Below are 23,275 nucleotides of genomic sequence, written 5' to 3'. Positions count from 1 at the left end.
TCTGCAAAGTAATTGGTGAACCAGGCAAGGCAGTCATCCGAAAAACCGAGGCTGTTGAGTCTGCCGATAAGAATTTGGTGATTGACAGAGTCGAAAGCCTTGGCGAGGTCGATGAAGACGGCTGCACAGTACTGTCTTTTATCAATGGCGGTTATGATATCATTTAGTACCTTGAGTGTGGCTGAGGTGCACCCGTGACCGGCTCGGAAACCAGATTGCACAGCGGAGAAGGTACGGTGGGATTCGAGATGGTCAGTGACCTGTTTGTTGACTTGGCTTTCGAAGACCTTAGATAGGCAGGGCAGGATGGATATAGGTCTATAGCAGTTTGGGTCCAGGGTGTCTCCCCTTTGAAGAGGGGGATGACTGCGGCAGCTTTCAATCCTTGGGGATCTCAGACGATATGAAAGAGAGGTTGAACAGGCTGGTAATAGGGGTTGCGACAATGGCGGCAGATAGTTTCAGAAATAGCGGGTCCAGATTGTCAAGCCCAGCTGATTTGTACGGGTCCAGGTTTTGCAGCTCTTTCAGAACATCTGCTATCTGGATTTGGGTAAAGGAGAACCTGGAGAGGCTTGGGTGAGGAACTACGGGGCGGAGCTGTTGGCCGAGGTTGGAGTAGCCAGGCGGAAGGCATGGCCAGCCGTTGAGAAGTGCTTATTGAAGTTTTCGATAATCATGGATTTATCGGTGGAGACCGTGTTTCCTAGCCTCAGTGCAGTGGGCAGCTGGGAGGAGGTGCTCTTGTTCTCCATGGACTTCACAGTGTCCCAGAACTTTTTGGAGTTGGAGCTACAGGATGCAAACTTCTGCCTGAAGAAGCTGGCCTTAGCTTTCCTGACTGACTGCGTGTATTGGTTCCTGACTTCCCTGAACAGTTGCATATCACGGGGCTATTCGATGCTATTGCAGTCCGCCACAGGATGTTTTTGTGCTGGTCGAGGGCAGTCAGGTCTGGAGTGAACCAAGGGCTGTATCTGTTCTTGGTTCTGCATTTTTGAACGGAGCATGCTTATCCAAAATGGTGAGGAAGTTACTTTTAAAGAATGACCAGGCATCCTCAACTGACGGGATGAGGTCAATGTCCTTCCAGGATACACGGGCCAGGTCGATTAGAAAGGCCTGCTCACAGAAGTGTTTTAGGGAGCGTTTGACAGTGATGAGGGGTGGTCGTTTGACTGCGGCTCCGTGGCGGATACAGGCGATGAGGCAGTGATCGCTGAGATCCTGGTTGAAGACAGCGGAGGTATATTTGGAGGGCCAGTTGGTCAGGATGACGTCTATGAGGGTGCCCTTGTTTACAGAGTTAGGGTTGTACCTGGTGGGTTCCTTGATGATTTGCGTGAGATTGAGGGCATCTAGCTTAGATTGTAGGACTGCCGGGGTGTTAAGCATATCCCAGTTTAGGTCACCTAACAGAACAAACTCTGAAGCTAGATGGGGGCGATCAATTCACAAATGGTGTCCAGGGCACAGCTGGGAGCTGACGGGGGGTCGGTAGCAGGCGGCAACAGTGAGAGACTTGTTTCTGGAGAGAGTCATTTTCAAAATTAGTAGTTCAAACTGTTTGGGTATGGACCTGGAAAGTATGACATTACTTTGCAGGCTATCTCTGCAGTAGACTGCGACTCCGCCCCCTTTGGCAGTTCTATCTTGACGGAAGATGTTATAGTTGGGTATGGAAATCTCTGAATTTTTGGTGGCCTTCCTGAGCCAGGATTCAGACACGGCAAGGACATCAGGGTTAGCAGAGTGTGCTAAAGCAGTGAGTAAAACAAACTTAGGGAGGAGGCTTCTGATGTTGACATGCATAAAACCAAGACTTTTTCGATCACAGAAGTCAACAAATGAGGGTACCTGGGGACATGCAGGGCCTGGGTTTACCTCCACATCACCCGCGGAACAGAGAAGGAGTAGTATGAGGGTGCGGCTAAAGGCTATCAAAACTGGTCGCCTAGAGCGTTGGGGGCAGAGGATAAGAGGAGCAGGTTTCTGGGCATGGTAGAATATATTCAGGGCATAATGCGCAGACAGGGGTATGGTGGGGTGCGGGTACAGCGGAGGTAAGCCCAGGCACTGGGTGATGATGAGAGAGGTTGTATCTCTGGACATGCTGGTTGTAATGGGTGAGGTCACCGCATGTGTGGGGGGTGGGACAAAGGAGGTAACAGGGGTATGCAGAGTGGATCTAGGGGCTCCATTGTGAACTAAAACAATGATAACTAACCTGAACAACAGTATACAAGGCATATTGACATTTGGGAGAGACATACAGCGAGGCATACAGTAATCACAGGTGTTGAATTGGGAAAGCTAGCTAAAAACAGTAGGCGAGGCTAATCAGCTAGCACAACAAACAGCAGGTAAAATGGCGTTGACTAGGCAACTGGGCCGACAGATAAACAAACAAGCAGAATGGGGTACCGTGAGTAATGGACAGTCCAGCGTGCGTCAGCTATGTAGCCAAGAGATCAGTGTCCAGGGGGCAGCGGTGGATGGGCAGGGAAGCTGGGCTGGCGAGTGTTATCCAGGTTTTTTTTTTTAAAACTAACAATGACTAAATAGCTTGTAGCTAGTTAGCTGGTTAGCGTCTGGAGGTTCTTGAGTGTGTCATAAAAATAAAATAAAAATTAAAAGTGATAGCGATTCCGTATCACAGTGGGTGAGGCAGGTTTCCGGAAGGTATAAACAAAATAAAAATCAAAGAGAGATAGAAAGTAAATGGGTTCAGAGTGTTTGGGATGCGGTGAGTCAGATGGTTAGCAGGCCTGTGCTAACAAGCTAACAGTTCGTAGGCCCGGGCTAGACAAGCTAGCCGTTAGCAGGCCGAATTAGCAAGCAGGGAGATAGCGAGGGCTAGAGAGCTAACCTTTGGGGGACGTCGCGATGGGGTGAGTCTGTTTATTCCTCTTCTTGCGGTGACATCGACAGACCGGTCGTGGGCCCGGGTAATTGTAGCCCAGGAGTATGCTACAGGAGCTCTAGTACGCTGGGTGAGCTGGAGACACAGCGTTTCAGAAAGCTTGCGGGCCTTGGCCAGCAGATGGATCTTTGGCGATGTCGCAACGAAAAAGCCTGTTGAAACCACCTCGGACGATTATGTCGGCGGACCAGTCGTGATGGATCGGCGGGGCTCCGTGTCGGCAGTAAAGGGTCCAGGCCAATTGGCAAAAGAGGTATTGTTGGGCCTCTTCGGCTAGTCGGGAGATGGGCTTAGCTCAAGGCTAACTGTAGCTTGTTTTGGAACAGAGACGTTAGCCAGGAGTAGCCACTCGGATTGCAGCTAGCTAGTTGCGATGATCCGGTGTAAAGGTTCAGAGCTTGCGGTAGGAATCCGGAGATGTGGTAGAGAAAGAGCAGTCTGATATGCTCTGGGTTGATGTCGCGCTGGTGTCCTAGTTAGCTTAGAAGACCGCTAGCAAAGACTAACTGAGTACGAGCTAGTAGCTAGTTAGCTGGCTAGCTTCTGATGGTGGTTCCGGTTCTAAAGTAAAGTATAGAAAAAGCAGATCCGTACCACATTGGGTGATGCGGGTTGCAGGAGAGTATATTCAGCTCTAGTTTGAAAGTGAGATTAAAATATGTACGAAATATATACAGAAAAAAAACGAAGAAAACTATATTTACACTAGACAGGACGGGACAAGACAAAACACACGTCCGACTGCTACGCCATCTTGGAAATCGATTGCTCTGCCGCAATCACTGTTATTTCTATCTTCCTGGACCTTCTCTACACTTTGGCAGTGCCATTTATTGCCATTCATTACCATAGCTATAAATGCCACAAAATCCACCTTCTTAACCTATAACATATCAGGATCCTGCTGATGAAAGGCAACCCCTGCAGCCTAGGCCTATCCACTACCATTCAAAACCTTTTCAGCTGCTGCATATGAAATGCTCTGTACAACCCTGACCACCTCATTCTCTTTCACCCTCATGGGGCATTTGTCCACAACTAGGACATGTCGGCTTCTCCCATCTGCAAACACTTGCTGCATAACCAAAAGCTTTACAGTGATCACACTGCATTGGTATTGGGATAAATGCTCTGACTCTGTAGTTAATATACCCTAACTGCACTTGAGTAGGGAGAGACTCCATATCAAAAGATATAAGAACAGATAACGTTACTCTTCACTGTTTCACCATTCACCAAATCAAATTTATTTATATAGCCATATAGCCCTTCGTACATCAGCTGATATCTCAAAGTGCTGTACAGAAACCCAGCCTAAAACCCCAAACAGCAAGCAATGCAGGTGTAGAAGCACGGTGGCTAGGAAAAACTCCCTAGAAAGGCCAAAACCTAGGAAGAAACCTAGAGAGGAACCAGGCTATGTGGGGTGGCCAGTCCTCTTCTGGCTGTGCCGGGTGGAGATTATAACAGAATATGGCCAAGATGTTCAAATGTTCATAAATGACCAGCATGGTCGAATAATAACAAGGCAGAACAGTTGAAACTGGAGCAGCAGCACAGTCAAGTGGACCGGGGACAGCAAGGAGTCATCATGTCAGGTAGTCCTGGGGCACGGTCCTAGGGCTCAGGTCCTCCGAGAGAGAGAAAGAAAGAGAGAATTAGAGAGAGCATATGTGGGGTGGCCCTTCCTCTTCTGGCTGTGCCGGGTGGAGATTATAACAGAACATGGCCAAGATGTTCAAATGTTCATAAATGACCAGCATGGTCGAATAATAGTAAGGCAGAACAGTTGAAACTGGAGCAGCAGCATGGCCAGGTGGACTGGCCACACGATTCAATTCAATTCAATTCAAGGGCTTTATTGGCATGGGAAACATGTGTTAACATTGCCAAAGCAAGTGAGGTAGACAACATACGTCATCCGCCGTGCTTCTATCAAGCAAGACATACCTCCTCAAAATCGACTTCCCACGAGACGCCAGATATAACCATTAGATATAACCATTTGAGGGATGCCCTGTTCCGAAGAGACACACACGAGACTTCAAACGTATCAAATCGGTTAGGACACAACGCACGTCCCTTCTGATCCAAAGAATCACAACAAAAAAATCGAAACAAGACTGCCTCCTCACTTTACCCAGCACTCTCTCCAACAGTTTGGATAACTCAACTGGTTTCTTCAAGATTTGTACTATGCTCAACTGCTCCTCATTTAACAAACCGTACTCCTACTAGATACGAATGGTCATTCTCATCACTGTACACTAGTTTACTCTGTTTTTCATTATTTTGGACAATTCTCAAATTCTCCTTGATTCTACGCCATTGTTTTCAGATTCCACTTCTTCATCCGCTTCCGTATCTTTCGTTCGTCTGGTCGGGAACTTTTCCCTCCCTACTGGTGCAATAATACACTTGCGCAGTAATGTGCCCTACGACGGTGAGCGAGCATGCGCACTGCTGAAATGACACAGTATTACCACAGATAGAACAATGGGACAGATATTTCACTGGATGTTTAAATGTGAAGCATCCGCTCGTCGTTTCCACTCACTTTGTATGTTGTCTACCTCACTTGCTTTGGCAATGTTAACACATGTTTCCCATGCCAATAAAGCCCTTGAATTGAATTGAATTGAAAGCCCACTGGCGAACAGTGGGAGAGGATGGAACGAGATAGTTTTTGACCGACATTCGATTAAACATTTGATCTGAATTACAGTTCTCTGTTCCAACAGAGTGGTCTACTGTTCGAAACCGAATTTAAACCAGTGTTTAGAAGGAGCGCAAAGGCGAATTGAGTTATTGTACACGCGCACCTCACAGGGTAGCAATTCCCTTACGGAAATATGCAGACGATGCTAGAACGCGCCAATTGGATCTCACGAGCTCGTGCTTGGCTCTGCCTGCCCCCCTCCGGCTTCTTCTGCAGACTATGGCTAATTTGTTCCACATTGGAAACGACAGGCTGTGGTCTGTCTTTGTTTATTTATAAAACATATTTGGTATTATCACAGAACAAGGAGTAAGATATTTTACTTTATGTATAAATAAGAAGCAATTTCCACTCCCCACCAAATATTGTGAGGAGAGGATGCCCAGTGGCCGGAAGCGGGAGAGTATGGCGCGAGATGGAACTGGGCCGAAATTCTGCTGATTTTCAAATCTAAGAAAAGCCCGATCTCAATCATGTTTCCTGTTCCGAAAACTAAAAATCTGTTACGAACAGAGTGCACCAAGTGTTCTAGACTTGACCATTTGCCAAAGTTCCTAAAAAATTGCGTTGTTTACAAGTGCGAATTTAGTTCTTGCACACCTGCACTTCACAGAGAAGGCATTCCTTAATGGTAATTAAGTGATAATGCTGAAAAAAATACGGTGTTTTGTTAGGCCCGAGAAGAAGTGAAGGCCCGGCAAACTGTGCCAATATATCCTCCATACACCAGCTTCGAGGGCATTATCACTTTTATACAACGGTTTACAAACATATTCAAATTATGATTGACATATGCTGATTAAAAACGTTACTTTGATTAATTTATTTATAGTACTGTAATGAAACAGGCAGGGAGCAGGCCTCGAACCCTCGATCTTCTAGCCCGAAGTCTAGCTAGTATTCAGAGCCCTCTTGCGACACATCTAGCGACTTTTTCTGGTGTTATTGTATACTTTTGGAGACTCTGACGTGAAAGCACGTATTGGTCTTACTCTTCTCAACGAGCAGCAGGTGCTGCCGTGGGCCACACCCCAGTCCCAAAGCACTCACAGGCGGCCCAGTCTTTTTTATTTATTTAAAAAATATATATATATTAACAACAAATCAACACATAAAGCACATGAGGGAACACAAACATACATAGATTCCAAAAAACAATGGACAATCGAGCTAGGGGGTACAATATCACATTACAATTACACAAGGACCTTAAGGGACATGTATATACTTAGAATTCTAACAGCTCTTTTGTTAGTAGAGCATTTCTTAAAATACAGTTCAATTTCTTTTTGTAGGGTAAGAAAATGTGGTTTTCTGTTTGTAAATTTACATTTGTGTATATGAAATTTGGCCAAAAGAATAATGAAATTAATTACATAAAAATGATTCCGCTTATTTCTATTGTATGTAAAGAATCCAAACAGTACATCTCTCCACAATAGTGTAAAATCTTCATAAATGTGTTCAATTATAAACCTACTGATGTCTTGCCACAGTTTTCTTACATGCATACAATGCCAAAAAAGATGCACAACTGTTTCTGGGTGGTCATTACAAAAGGAGCAATTTGATTTGATGTTTTCCTTAAACTTCTTCATATAGTGGTTGGCAGGATAATATTTATGAATAATTTTAAAGGAAACTTCCTTAATTTTGTTAACAAGTAGGTATGTGTGTGGCAACATCCAAACTTTTTTCCAACAGATATTATCAATAAATCCATTCCAATAAGGCATGACATAAGGTATAGATAGATACAACATCCTGCTGAAACAAGGATCGTATCGCTCTGTTGTTGAATGGACCAAAAGAGAAACAAATCTTTCCTACTGATGAGTCAATAGGGTCAACAGAAGGTAGGCTCTGAGGGTCAGGTCTTGACATGTTCCTGAATAACATAGCAACACCTGAGGGAATGGCATCTAAAACAATTGCAAAATCTTTAGGTCACAGGCGGCCCAGTCCTCGCGCTGCAGTCAGAGCAGGAGATGTTCACCTCTGCGCATGCGGCTTACATTCAGCGCTGGATGTAAATGTAAAAAACTAAGTGTCTCTTGGTCACTTTTGTAGGTCCCAAGCCCGGATAAAGGAGGAGAGTTGGAATTGTGACAGAAAAAAAACAAGAATCGACAGAGGAAAGTTAATTTGTAGTTCTAAATATATTTAGGGTGTTTTTAAATCACTTTTTGTCTCTCCCATGACATTATTCCTCTCTCCTACAGCGTCCATCACAATTAACATGCACATGGCCAATTATGCAAATTAGGCGATGGCGTCATTTAGCGACTTTTAGGACAGCCAATAGCTACTTTCCTTACTGAGGAGTTGGCAACACTGCACTACTCCCTCCTTTCAAAGAGCACTAGCTTGCGACTCAACATCTTATAGGAATGCGCTCACCGGCCAAGCACACGCACTGTCGTGGATGCAAGGTCTGATCACTTCTGACACCAATGTAATGCGAGGATGCAAGGTCCGATCACTTCTGACACCAATGTAATGCGAGGATGCAAGGTCTGATCACTTCTGACACCAATGTAATGCGAGGATGCAAGGTCCGATCAGTTCTGACACCAATGTAATGCGAGGATGCAAGGTCTGATCACTTCTGACACCAATGTAATGCGAGGATGCAAGGTCTGATCACTTCTGACACCAATGTAATGCGTGGATGCAAGGTCTGATCACTTCTGACACCAATGTAATGAAACAACAGGGAGCAGGCCTTGAACCCTCAATCTTCTAGCCCGGAGTCCAGCGCGCTATCGACTGTTCCACAAAAGCATGCTCCAGCGGCAGAATCGATATCCACGCTTATAAATCCAGGGTCGTTACACTACTATTTCCTTCCACAAGATATAGTCCCAACACAAATCTAGGGTTGCTACCCAATCCGGCAGGTTGTTCTTTCTATCAGTTCAGTTGCCAAAGATGCGACCCAGTCGTTCAGTCTATTTGTTTTGTATATATAGACGTGACCCAGTCGTTCAGTCTTTTTGTTTTGTATATATAGACGTGACCCAGTCGTTCAGTCTATTTGTTTTGTATATATAGACGTGACCCAGTCGTTCAGGCTTTTTGTTTTGTATATATAGACGTGACCCAGTCGTTCAGGCTTTTTGTTTTGTATATATAGACGTGACCCAGTCATTCGTTCTGAATATTCCATTGCCATACTGGCTGGCAAAGTTCTTATCCCTTGCTTGCTAGGTATCCAACTACGGCTAACTTACAGTCATGTCAAAAAGTGCATCCAGAAGAACAGCAAAGTAGCTGCATTTGTTTAAGCTGTTATCTAGTGTTATTTATTTGGGTACATCCATAACAATGAGCTAATGAGGTCCGATTTCGGTTGGCATAGAACACGTGCTCACTCGTCAGGACACTTCAGAGGAGCTAGTAAACAACACAGCTAACACAATCACTTCAAACTGAAGCTGGAAAGACTGCAAACTAGCTGCACTTCGTTTCGTTTTGCCTTTTTACTCCCAACACATTCAATAATATTGGTCAGCTGGATACATTTAAATAATGTTGCAAATGTCGGCAAGGCAGATGGTAAAGTCTATACAAATATCTGCTGTTGAAAACTAAATGTTAGTTTAAAAGAAATGTGAGATAATGTCAGGATGCTTTTTATAGTGGAGATCAAGTTTATAAACTGCCTGGCTGGGCTGATGAGACAGTGGATTGCGCAGTCAGATGGAACAGAGTAAGTAGGCATTTTAATGTCATAGATTTAGCAGGTGGTAACTTGTGGAATAGACACAGGCTGGAATGCGGTTTTAACCAATCAGCATTCAGGATTAGACCCCATCGTTTTATAATATGCAAATACATGCTAGAACGCTCCAATAGGATCTCTCTAACTGTTGCTTGGCTCTGCCCACCTTGCTTGTTCTGCCCACTATGCTTCATTTGCTCCCATTGAAAACAACACAGATTAACTAACTTGGGTTAGTTATAAATATCTTTAGTAGAACAATAGAACAATGATACAAATCTTTGGTATTATCACAGAGTTTGTAAACCTACTATACAATCTTCGGTATTATTATAGTAGCTTAATGTCCATGAGGCCCCATTTGTGTATTTTCTTTTTAAGGAGATTTTGCCATCTTATATTTGGCATTTTCTTAGTTATCTTATCCTTCATCAGGCACAAAGGGATGTGTGTGGTATGGCTCAGGAGTTAGCCATGATGGTGATACTGTAGTCAGTCAGTCACAGGCACGAATGGACTGGTATCTTCCTTCCAAAAACAAGTGTGATTGCACTGTGGAAAAATGTTCACAGCCTTTTTCTGTATCATCACATGATTGATTCTGATCATATTGTGTTTTGTAATCACGCTAAACTGTAACCAGAATAAGTGTTTCTGTGCGGTTTCCCTTTGTCAGCAAAAGATGGCAGTGAGAACAAAGGAATCCTTCTTTGAACCTCGAGTATTGAGTATTGCAGTGATCTTAAAGTGTCAACAGGGGGCGCCCATATGGTGTTACCAAAGATTTGTGTAGCTAAACCGTATTCGGTAGTGTTACAGTTTGCCTCAGCCTGATTCAGGTCCACTTGTCTTCCTGTTGTAGAATAACCCACATAAATGTACACACTCACCTTGGGTTGAGGAGGTGTGAAATATATTATGATTTTATGTTGCACTTATAGCTTCACCTTCATGCCTGTGATGATGACCGACATACCTGGGAGTATTTGTTCACACACACACACACACACACACACACACACACACACACACACACACACACACACACACACACACACACACACACACACACACACACACACACACACACACACACACACACACACACACACACACAGTGGGGAAGAGGACTTGCATGCGTTCTTCAGATGGTTGATCAAGGGGCTGTGTGTGTGTGTGTGTGTGTGTGTGTGTGTGTGAGAGAGAGAAAGTGAGAGAGTGAGTGTGAGTGTGTGTGTGTGTGTGTGTGTGTGTGTGTGTGTGTGTGTGTGTGTGTGTGTGTGTGTGTGTGTGTGTGTGTGTGTGTGTGTGTATGCACGTATAGTGGGCATGTCTTGGCATGCACATTAGGATGTTAGGATGTTTGATTCATTAGTGGTCTGTTCCAGTGAGTAACTGTCTGAGACACGACTGAGTGATGTGCATCCTTTGACCAGATTGTTGGTGAGGGGAAGAGAGAATGAAAATATTAAAATGGGTTAGTAGAAGAGAGGAATTGAGAGAGAAAGAGGCAGACAAACGTGTTCAAATCAATAGACAATATTGGTTGTATTTCATGGCCATAGAGAGACTGTGGGTGTATATGCTGTAGAGATGACTAGATCACAGGAGGTTGGTGGCATCTTAATTGTAGAGGTCAGGCTCGTGGTAATGGCTGGAGCAGAATAAATGGTATCAACCCATGCGTTTGATGCCATTCCATTAGCTCCTTTCCAGCCATTATTAAGAGTCGCCCTCCCCTCAGCAGCTTCCACTGCTGTAGATGACCATGCCAGGTAGAAACAAGTGTTGTCTGTCAGTAACAAATGGCACCCTTCTATCGGCTCCATTCTCTCTAGATTTAAACGGGGGCTTTCTGGTGTTGATACGTGTTGAAAGACAGAGAAAACATTTATTTAACAATTATTGCGAAAGGGAATTTCCAAAATGGCTTCAAAGAAGATGGAGGGGGGAAAAGTTGGACATTAACTTACATGGTTATGTTGTCGGGTTCTTCACTAAAAGAATCATTACAAAATCATGATGGCGCTCTTTCTAAAGGATATGCACCACAAGGATTCAAGGGTGCTCTTTTGTTATGTATTAGTCAGTGACACAACAACCACCAAAAATGTCATGATTACAGTTATGCAAATTTTGAATTGGAGTCAATGGAATCTGGTGAGATTTGTACAGCGGGACAGAGCAGAACAGGTTGTGCCAGCCTGGTGATTACCAGGGTGTGTCTGTTCTCTTCTGTATTCTCACAGTTCGCACACACACACACACACACACACACACACACACACACACACACACACACACACACACACACACACACACACACACACACACACACACACACACACACACACACACACACACACACACACACACACACACACACACACACACACACACACACACACACACACACACACTCTCTGTATCCTGCTGGCATTGCCAGTTAGGTTAAGGGTGAAGCATTCTGCCATATTGGCAATGGTGTGGTGCAGAGGAGCCGGAATTTACCACTTTTGGTCTACAATCACCATCAGTAACACCAATTCTACTGGCTTTAAAACCTCTCAGTAAGCTGTTTCAGTCACGCAGCTACAGTCATTCCGAAACAGCATATCAATTAACATGAATGCCACTATGACTACACACTCAGATTAACTGAGTTATAACAACATGAGAACATGTTGTTTGAAGCAGTTGATTAATTAGATTGTTGTAGGCTATAACATCACAATAAAATAATGATTTATGCCATAGCTGTGAAATACATTTGTAGTTTCCTTTGTTCAGAAGTGGTTATTGTGTGAGCCTGTGTGCATGTGTGATTTTAGTGGAAAGACACTGTAACGGCACAATAGACAGTTTGGAAGTGCCCACTGGGCGAAAACTGGATAAATCAACATTGTTTCAAACTCATTTAAACCAGAAAATGTCATGTGAAGAGTGAGGACGTTAAATAAATCTGGAAAACTGATTGGATTTGCAAAAAGCCAAACATTTCACATTTTTTTCACCTAAATTGAATGTCAGGGTGAAATGTTTGGTTGATTTTAAGGTGAATTCACGTTAGTTGACAACTGAACTAAATGTAAATCAAAACTAGATGTTGAACTGATGTTTATGCCCAGTGGGTGGTGTGTGTGTTTTCAGAGGAACCCAATAGCTTTACTATGGTTAGTTTGGAACAGGTGAGGTGTTTCTTACTCAGAAATGAAACCATATGCATATTCAGAAGACAAACAGAGACTGGTGACTTGCATTAATGAATGTGGTTTGTGCAGAATGGAGCAGAATAAGATTTTCCTCTCACTTTTTCCCACAATTACATACAAATCACTGATAATGACTTGCAAATAAGCAACACTTGTTAATATTACTGCCTCATCATGCAAGTGGTTGCAAACTAACATTTAGATGGTCAACCCTGGTTCAATTTGCAGTCCAATGAGTGCCTGATCATCACTAAGCTAAGGACCCTGGGACTAAACACCTCCCTCTGCAACTGGATCCTGGACTTCCTGACAGGCTGCCCCCAGGTGGTAAGGGTAGGCTGAACACATCTGCCATGCTGATCCTTAACACGGGGGCCCCTCAGGGGTGCGTGCTTAGTCCCATCCTGTAATCTCTGTTCACCCACGACTGTGTGGCCAAGCACGACTCCAACACCATCATTAAGTTTGCTGACGACACAACAGTGGTTGGCCTGATCACCGACAACGATGAGACAGCCTATTGGGAAGAGGTCAGAGACCTGGCAGTGTGGTGCCAGGACAGCAACCTCTCCCTTAAAGAGAGCAAGGCAAAGGAGCTGATCGTGGACTACAGGAAATGGAGGGCCGAACACACCCCCATTCACATCCACATCACCAACAAACTATCATGGTCCAAACACACCAACACAGTCGTGAAGAAGGCACGACAACACCTTTTCCCCCTCAGGAGACTGAAAAGATTTGGCATGGGTCCCCAGATCCTCAGAAAGTTCTATAGCTGCACCATTGAGAGCATCCTGACCGGTTGCATCACCGCCTGGTATGGCAACTGCTTGGCATCCGACCGTAAGGCGCAACAGTGGGTAGTGCGTACGGCCCAGTACATCACTGGGGCCAAGCCAGCGGGATCCGTGCGCTAAGAGGTTAACAGCTTCTACCCCCAAGCCATAAGGCTGCTGAATAACTAATCAAATGGCCACTCGGACTATTTACATTGACCCCCCCTTTGTTTTTACACTGCTGCTTTGTACACTGCTGCTGCTCACTGTTTATTATCTATGCATAGTCACTTTACCCCTACCTACATCTACAAATTACCTCGACTAACCTGTACCCCTGCACATTGACTCGGTACCGGTACCCCCGGAATATAGCCTCGTTATTGTTATTTTATTGTGTTACTTTTTCTTACATGTTTTACTTTAGTTTATTTAGTAAATATTTTCTTAACTCCATTTTCTCAAAACAACATTGTTGGATAAGGGTAAAGTCTACACCTGTTCTATTCGGCGCATGTGACAAATAAAAATGGATTTGATTTGGAATAGTCATTTTTCATTAACTATAATCAATCAGATGTGTTACTGTAACCTCACAGCGCTGACATGATTTGCAATCTGAAAGTGATATGATGTAAATGTTTAAGGAAAAGAGACGCTCTGTAACGTGATAACCATTGAATGTGAAACATAAGTAGATGAAATGTGAGAGAGAAGTCAATATACTCCCTGTCCCTCCCCAAGGCTGATATGTGAGTGTCTCTGAGGACTCTAGGGCCAGTCCTAATGGGTTGTGTGGCCACAGTCACGGCATATCACATGATTCAAAAATAATGAACAAAACCCAGTGACTTTATTTCAGTCCACTTTATTTAAAGATAAAACAGGACATACATACATCGAAAAGAATTCCGAAGTACAGACACTTACCATTACACAGACATTTACACATAGAAATGTAAACACACAGAGAAAGACACACACACGCAAAAATGGGGCTCCCGTATGGAACAAGATGTTCTAAAACTGCAAAGGAAAACATAAGTCATTTCTCAAAAGCTAAGTCATCTTGGCTCAGCAAATTTATGACCACAAAAAGAACATGTACTGGTCAAGCCATGATTTCAGCTACTTCTAAATACAAACCCTGAAGCAAAAACAAGAAAAAAGCTGTACTAATAAAATGCAACGTTAGACAAAAAAATATCAGCTATTGAGCAATAGTGGAAAATGGAAAGAAGTGTGTGAGAGAAAAGAGAGAAGTGTAAAGTGGAAGGAGGAACTATCTGAGGTGAGGACTGTGTGTACCATAGCAAATACTGGCTGGCTGTCACAATGGAGTGTTGCAATAAGGTGTGTGCTTTCTTGATTCTCTGGAAATTCAAGGGGATTGAGACAAACTCCAGAAACACACACAATCCCTTTTAACAGATAGGCAATGATACATGCACACATACATACACACACACACACCGATCGGACAAATTAACGGCAATACATTTTAATTTACAAACAGATATACATATATAACCACTTTAAAAGAAGTCAACAAAGAATACATCAATAAGAGAGCGAATAAACCAAACTTATGTCTAAAATATTTTGCAACAAAGGAACAATAACATCAGACCACACAGCTCAAAATGGGAACCGATGCTTCAACACAATGATAACAACCACAGACGGACAAGGAGAAAACAGGATGCTGGTCAGATGAAAGAGCCCGAAATGTCAGACAGCCTACAGACTGTTGTCGCCTTGCAATGTAACAGCCAACACCAGTCTGATAAGCTATCTGACAGGCCGAGAGAGTGACGGACATGCCTGAGACACAAACACACACGTAACATGAGGAAAGAGGAGGGGAAAAAATCCTTCCATTACTTACCCTGAGAGAGAGAGGCTGTATTTGAATTGGGTGATTAGCAGAGCTGCAGCAGACTGGAGGGAGGCTGAGGCTCTGTGCGTTCAACAGTGCCTCTCTGTTTTGAATCTACTCGACTGATTCGTCTCCTGGCTCCGTCACTGGGGCAGTGCAGCGAGTTCATAGGAGGGTTCACTGGAGGTAACGCCACAGACCCGTTTCACTGCGCTCGCTCTCTTTTTCTCTCCACTCACTCCCCCCCTTTCCTGCCTGTCCGCCCGGAGCTCCCAAACCAACATACCAGGGCAACAGTACAAAATAATACACAAATAATTCACAAGCAATTACGAAAAATAGGAATCTTGGATCACAAGCCAGCTGACGTTATCCAACAAGCATAAGACAGAAAAAGTAACATATTGATGACATAACATAATTTTAAGTGCTGCCCTTCCTCCCAGAGGAATTGTGAACATGAGCTTGCGGAGCATTCAAGCTTTACATGGGAGTTGAGAGAGTGCAGAGGAGTCTGCTGCATTAACACACACACTGTCTGAAACTCCCTCCATAGCCAGGCACTGAAGACAAAGGAATCACTTACCACAAGCTTCAAACCAGGCACAACCCCTAAAAGATCATATAAACTAAACAGATACCACCAAACACGACTTGTGATCCGAATGAAAGGCTCTATAAGGAAGAGAGTTCCAGAAGTGGCACAAACACAGATCTGATTCAATCCATCAGTGCATCTGGTTGGTTGAGCAGCCCCAGGTCTGACTCATGTGCTCTCTTATTGGAAGTAGAAAATAACTCCAGACAAAGGGACCAGGAGAATGATTCATGGACGATTTATGAAGTCTGATCCAAAGGTGCTCACTCTGTGGAATTTTACAGCATAGAAATGACATCAATAGTAGTATAGGTACAGATAAAAATCAAGTGATTTAACTCCCTGTTTTGATTTATTCAGATCTATCTACATCAGATTTGTAGAAGTGAAGTTATGAAAATCCTATATGATCATAGCTATATTTACAAGATGTACATTCCATGTCTATCCCATTTCAGTTGAAACAACAACAACAACAACAAACACAAACCCTAATAAATGAACTGGGAATACAAATTAGGCCTTACACAACTCAAATAATATATAACATCAGTCCCTGCATTACAGTGCACACACCAAATCATTTAAGAAAAATAAAACCGATCCAAGCCAAACATAATCATTTAAATAAACAGGCTCTATGATAAGACTATCAATCAGTTCTAGTCGTGGAAGCTGGACCAAAGAGTACTTAAGGCCTCGCAGAGGAGAATCAGTGCCAGTAGCTGCTGACCCACCCACACACAGTCACTGTAGAGCTGCTCAATGAAATGGATGTCCTATCCATACAACACCACACCACATGGCCATGCACCTACCTTATAGTGACCAACCACTGAGGAAGCAAAGAACTATGGGCCATCATCTCTATCAAAAAATCCTGGGAAGCAAATAAATTAAGTCCAAGTTCCATGTAAACGGATAACCTTCAGTATCACTACAGAAACAAAGAAAACGGTTACTTCATACGGATGGATATCCATCGATCGATAACATGGACGCCCATACTTCGGATTATGGCGATTTGTGTCTCATTGGAGATTATTGGAGACAGAGAAAAAAGAGGAGGATACAGCAGGTTTGTGCTGAGGGTTTTATGACCGAGAGCCCAGAATGTGTACTAGGCTAGCTGCTCTTCTCACTTCTTAGTGTTGCCTTCACTTGGTCTTCCCCTCAGAGTACATCTGCTGCTGCTGGCGCTTGGCATAGCTCTGGGCCATGGAGTTGACGATGGAGCAGACAAAGAAACAAACCATGACCACGATCACCTTCTCAAAGACCCACGACAGCCAGTTTTCATCCTGCAAGAAACGGAACAGAAACAGAAGGGGCGAGACCCTGGTCACTATGGAGTCAGCCTTCCCCACATAGTCCCTAGCATCTACAGTCTTTGATGCTAAACTAGAACCTATGTTCTATCTGAGTGGGATGACATCTGCTCCCACATCCATCCATGTGCAGGACACAGAGAGATCAGTGGTAGTAAAAAGCAAACCCGCCAAACCTCCTCCCTCGCCCCCGGTGACCCCAACTGGCAGCCTCCGTTTCCCCAAAGGTAAATTGCCTCGCTTTTCTCCTGTAACTGCAGGAGGTTCAAGTTACAATAAAAAAAGGAACATTCTTCTAGAAACAGCCTTAATCTCTCGTTGTGCAACTCAAAGTCTCTCCTTTCCCTTTCTCTCTCTTTCTCACTTGCTCGCACATCGGATGAGGAGGAAAAAAAGAAAAATGTTTTCAATTAATCATTTCGAGAGAGAGGGAGTGGGAGAGAGAAAGCGAGAGAGAGGCAGAAGGAGCAGGAGAGGGATACAGAGCGAGAAAGAGAGAGAAAAAGAGAGGGAGAGATTTTTTTTTTAAGGTTTCAAAGAGATACGGCTCCAGCTACAACTGGCTCTTTTTGTTCCAGACAGATTTTTTTTATGGATTGTCAATGCAGGGCAGGGGGGGCCCGCCCGCCCCCCAGTCATCACTTAGCAGTGGGTTCAGGCGGGGCACTCTGTGACAAGGAGAAGTGACTGAACACTCACACACTCCCCTTCACTCAGACTAAGCATGACTCAGCACACCTACTGCTAACACTGTTAAGTGCTAATAGTGCTACACTGCTAATAGTGCTATAGCTAGACCCTACACTGGCCCCCTCTCCCTTAGCCCCAGCCCCCTCCTAGCCTGTCCTCGGCCTGCCCAGCCCACCATGCACCCAATGAACCCTCTCTCTGTCACTCTAAATGCTGCCCAGAGGCCCTGAGAGGTACAGTACTATTACATTGCTACTGCTGGACTACAGTATCATCTCCACTGTATATATTCATCCCACTACTGTAATAGAAAGAGTCAGGGAGAGATGGGAGGATTACAAATCTGAGAAAATTAAATATGAAATAAAAGTTCAAAAGAGAGAAGAAAATGAGATTGAAAGAAACGCGAATAATAAAAAAGTAAATTACTGAAAGAGAGGGAGACAAAAAAGAGAGAGCGAGATAGAGAGAAGATAAAGAAAGAAAAGTGGAGGGAGTCTAAGAGAATGAGAGAAAGAAAGTGAGGGAAACATTCTTTAGAGAGAGGGCCTCTCAATGAGGGAGGTAGTGAATAGAGGAAGGCAGTAGAGTATAGTAGAGGATGGGCCCCTGGATGAGGTACTTACGGCTGAGGTCCCCTCTCCCGCGTGGTGGTGCATCTTGGCTCTCTGGGCCTGCAAGTACTCCCTAAAGGGCTTCTGTAGAGAGGAGCCCAGCACTGGGACAGCACTGCCACACAGCCAACAGATAGAGGGAAAAAGAAGGGGAGGGAGGGAAGGAGGGAGGGTGGGTGGGATGGAGGCAAGGAGAGAGACAGAGGGGAGGGAGGAGGGGAAGACAGAACACGTCACATCATTGTTACTCACCACCAAGCCAAGGGCAGCAACAAAGGGAGACATGCTGTCCTGCCTTCCTGCTCCCTTCCTCTCTCCCTGCTTTCCTCTTCCACACAGAGAGCGAGAGAGACTGTGCATTCAAACAGCTCATCCCCACAGACAGGAATTCAGAACAGACCAACAAAAAAAAGAAACAGTGAAAAAGTACAGGATGTACTGAGAGCTACATATCCTAACACTTCAGCTTGTGTAAGAACAAAAAGAGAGAATAAAAAGAAAAGGGGAAAAAGTTGGCTTGTCCTCTAAGTCCACATACACACACACACACACACATACTCCGGCTCTGGAAACCACACACACACTCTGGCACACATACACGCACACATCCGCAAACCCGTTCAACTCCCCTGCAGTGCTCCTCTCCTCTCTGCTGCAGCGAGCGAGGAGAAATGAATGACTTCTCAGAACTCTCACATTTATCACCAGCGGTTCCTGTAAGAACTGGTTCCAGCCAATTAATGAGGAAGTGAGTCGTGCCTGTGTCATCACTGGCTGAGAGAGGGGGAAGGCCCTGCCCTCTACCAGCCATAGGATGAGGAGGCTGCTGTAAGACAGCCCATATTAGGAAAACCCTTTACAAGATTCAGCCACCAACTACAAGCACACTACCACCCCCCACCTCTCACACACACACACACACACACACACACACACACACACACACACACACACACACACACACACACACACACACACACACACACACACACAAAGAATAAGGAAGAGGAACAGACAGAGAGAGACAGATAGAGAGAGCGGCAGAGAGAGAGAGAGAGAGAGAGAATGCTGGCCCATCCCTAGTCAGGAGTTAGTGATTAATCACTAAACAAATACATACTAAAGACCTTACACTATTTAGTGGCACAACTTTGTCAATTATAACCCATTACCAACATTGTTAAAAGCATTCCAACTCCTGATTATAAAGGTGAAAATTCTACATCTCAAACACAACTCAAAGTGCAAACCGTATGTTCACAAAGGCTGTTGACTTCATAGGACCGATAAGTTTCTCTTTCAAACTCTTTAATTTACGCACTTCCCACACACTGAACACACACGTGTGCGTGTTCTCTCTCTCTCTCACACACACACACACACACACACACACACACACACACACACACACACACACACACACACACACACACACACACACACACACACACACACACACACACACACACACACACACACACACACACACACACACAATCTTCCCACTCATTGTGTGAGAAAACAAGAGTTGTCACAGCAAGCATTTTCATTTGCACGAGTTTACAACAGTTAAGTTTATTTTAATCATTAACCAAACACAGAGTTACGGATATCCTTGTCATGAATAGACAGAATAAAAAGACTAAGTGACAAAGAAAATCCTAGAGATGGATCATGCTCAACTGACCCAATAGAGAATGCACAAAAGAAGATCCAGAGGAAGATGAGTGTATTAAAGATTCATCCCCTCCACCATTCATCCTACACATTCTACAGCACTTTTTACACACATAGAAACCAAACCGCTTCTTAAATGCTAAATAGTACAACAATTCTGGTAATAACTTAACTCTAAGACAAAGAAATAAATTCAAAATCAGATCAGATATTCAATTTCCGACTGACTGAAACATAAACTGACAAGAACAAAGAGAGCAAGTCAGGGTTTGAGAAATGGCGGGCTCAATTCATGTCCTGTACGATGAGCAACACTGAGTCATGAGCCTGACACCAAAACTTAACAAGTTGACTCAAACTCAAACCTAACAGTCACAAATATGTTTTAATACCTCAGGGCTGTATCTGTGTGTCTTTACGTACATAAAACTGCCTGTTTTGAGCTTTTGGAACTATCACAAACGTTCTAGAACATTCTACAGACCAATGCTTTGTGAAACTTCTGGACTTGTGTTGTACTATATACCTGTAAGTATGTTTCAAACCATATATTGTGCTGTATTTTTGTAAGGGGCACTGACAGTGATTGTAATATATTTTTGTAAGGGGCACTGACAGTGATTGTAATATATTTTTGTAAGGGGCACTGACAGTGATTGTAATATATTTTTGTAAGAGGCACAGACAGTGATTGTAATATATTTTTGTACAAGGGGAATTGTAAATGTTACATTCTGACAATGTGAGTATGTGGAATCTGGAAAATATAGAATTTCTGAAGGTATGCATTCAAATATCTGTGATTAAACAATTGAAAAAATGTGATTTACTCTCTGTGAGTTTTTAAATTAAATGTTTTCTCTTCAATTATTTTTGTAACCACACCCTGAGTTTGCTGGCTCTTTAATCATAAGCGGGAGAATGTGGCAGTAGCCGTATTTCAGTAAAAGTCTAATAAAATAGTGCTATTCAGTAAACAATACATTCCTGTTATTTGCTTAACAGCTACTGAACAAACCTTGTAACCACCATGTTTGTTGAAATCATGTGGTTTACAATACTATAAAATAAAGATATTTACTATAGAGCAACAGTGTGGGTGAAGAATAATCAATGCAAACAAGAAAAACCGAGAAAACCAAATTGACACTTTTAGAATTAGCCTAACAATCAAATATAAAAAGAGGATTTCCCTATTAAAGAGGAATATGGCTTATCTAGTTCTTGTAATCAGTCACAATTGATCCATATAGATTCTAGCTAAAATAACGCCACTCGATTTCAAAATAAAATGTCTCTCTAAATGAACAACAAGCAGACATAAATATCAAGCAACGGAACTAAAACATATCACACATTTAAATGATAGATTTGAATCATGTCATGCATTTACTCTATAATCCTAAATCTATTAAAAGCATGAATCTAATACAAATAACTAAGGATATTAACCTAAGCAAAGTATAAAATCAACCACAGATTCTACAATCAATAGTAGTCTATTTCTTGACTGCCTTCTACCTTTAGAAAACTCTAAAACCAATGGTCAAAAACATGATTTTAGTACTTCAGGACTATCTTTGTGATTTTGTGTTACAGTATCTGGAACCTTTGCAAAAGAATACTTTTATGAACATTTTGTTTCTATAAAATCCCTATAAAATATATTTTTACACATCAGTGTATGAAATATTCACCAATTTCTAAAATCAGTTTGTTTTTGCATGTTGGTGAAGAGATGCTACTGATTTAACTATTGCTGAACAAATGCTACATTTAATTCCAAATGTCATTTTTCACATTTGAATGAGATAATTCTATTTTCAATAAACCATAACAAAGGTAGTCCAAATTGCAGTAATATTATGTAATCCAACGAGAGAGAAAACATTGCAATTTTTCTGAAGGGGGGACAAAACGATTCAAATGTGCAGTTAAAAACATGTCAACATCAAACACCAAACGTAGCATACATTTTGTCTCCAAATTCTTTCAGATCATTTTTACTATTACTGAATTAAGAAAACTCAAACATGTACTAGATCAGACAGGTCTTCATTCAGTGACTCACAATATACCAGAGCCTACATAACTACATCTGACAAAAAGATTCAAACTGAAGCTACATATAAAGTCCTCCAATAATCTACAAATGCATAATAAAGCCCAATTATATGCGATCAAAAGTTACCAAAAGCCTTCAGAGCTAAGATAAATAAATCAATGTTGTTGCTGTTATATTTAAGGTTAGATTTAATCAATATGCAACATTGAGGGCAAATATATGGCGTCATTAACCAGAAGAGGTGGTATGTTTGGACTACAGAGCCCACGCTAAAAAAAACTATCTGGACATAACATGGGAGCAACAGCTATTTGATGATGCCAGGTAGGACACAGGGGGTGACTTAAAGACTTGTAATGCATCACTGACCAAACAAATCACCTTCCTTTTTACATTGATATACTAGATCAGCTGCTGTGCCACATTTGGGTGTACTAACTCTCTTGTTAACTTTATGAAGCATGTATTGATCCATTTAAGTGAAGTGATGCATAGATTCATGCAGGGATGACCTTATCAAGCAGATGATTAGTCTCATTTCTCCTCACCCTGTGAGCTCACATCTCAGGTCAGTGATGGGAACTGAGGACTGACAGATCTATGGGAGGTATAGGTATCATCACACACACTGAAATATACAACAACTGAAGCAAACATGCATGCACACACAGTGACAGACACACACACACACACACACACACACACACACACACACACACACACACACACACACACACACACACACACACACACACACACACACACACACACACACACACACACACACACACACACACACACACACACACACAATACGCTGACGGTCAAACGGTCAAATCGACAGTGATGGGGGAGACGAGAGGCTGTGACTAAAGCCCTGCCAGCATGATTGACTGGGGGGACCTGTGGACATCCACATGCGGACAGGTAAGAGATAGGGCCTAGGCCATACTTAGAAGAATTGAAATGACTAGTACCTAATGCATCATGATATGTAAGAAAGGAGTCGTGCCAAATCAGATAACCATGGTTTCATTTCACCCCTGTCTGGCTCCCTGTCTGGCTGT

The 23,275-nt window shown here is 43.1% G+C and overlaps 1 protein-coding gene across 4 annotated transcripts in view; it reads right to left on the bottom strand.

The window, feature by feature from the left end:
- Positions 1 to 14,209: 14,209 nt before the first annotated feature.
- Positions 14,210 to 23,275, bottom strand: part of LOC118390712 (vacuole membrane protein 1-like) — a 115,095-nt gene continuing 106,029 nt past the window's right edge. For all 4 annotated transcript variants that reach the window (XM_052457014.1, XM_052457012.1, XM_052457013.1 and 1 more), the window contains 2 exons: positions 18,479 to 18,581; positions 14,210 to 17,135 (listed from right to left, as the gene is read on the bottom strand). In XM_052457014.1, the coding sequence (XP_052312974.1) occupies positions 16,992 to 17,135; positions 18,479 to 18,581 (247 nt within the window). In that variant the 3' untranslated portion in view covers positions 14,210 to 16,991. The remainder of the gene's footprint in view (positions 17,136 to 18,478; positions 18,582 to 23,275) is intronic.

Source organism: Oncorhynchus keta, chromosome 11 (genome assembly GCF_023373465.1).
Source record: "Oncorhynchus keta strain PuntledgeMale-10-30-2019 chromosome 11, Oket_V2, whole genome shotgun sequence".
NCBI classification, from domain to species: domain Eukaryota; kingdom Metazoa; phylum Chordata; class Actinopteri; order Salmoniformes; family Salmonidae; genus Oncorhynchus; species Oncorhynchus keta.
Note: the sequence above shows the minus strand (reverse complement) of the source record. Positions and strands in the feature narration are given on the sequence as shown.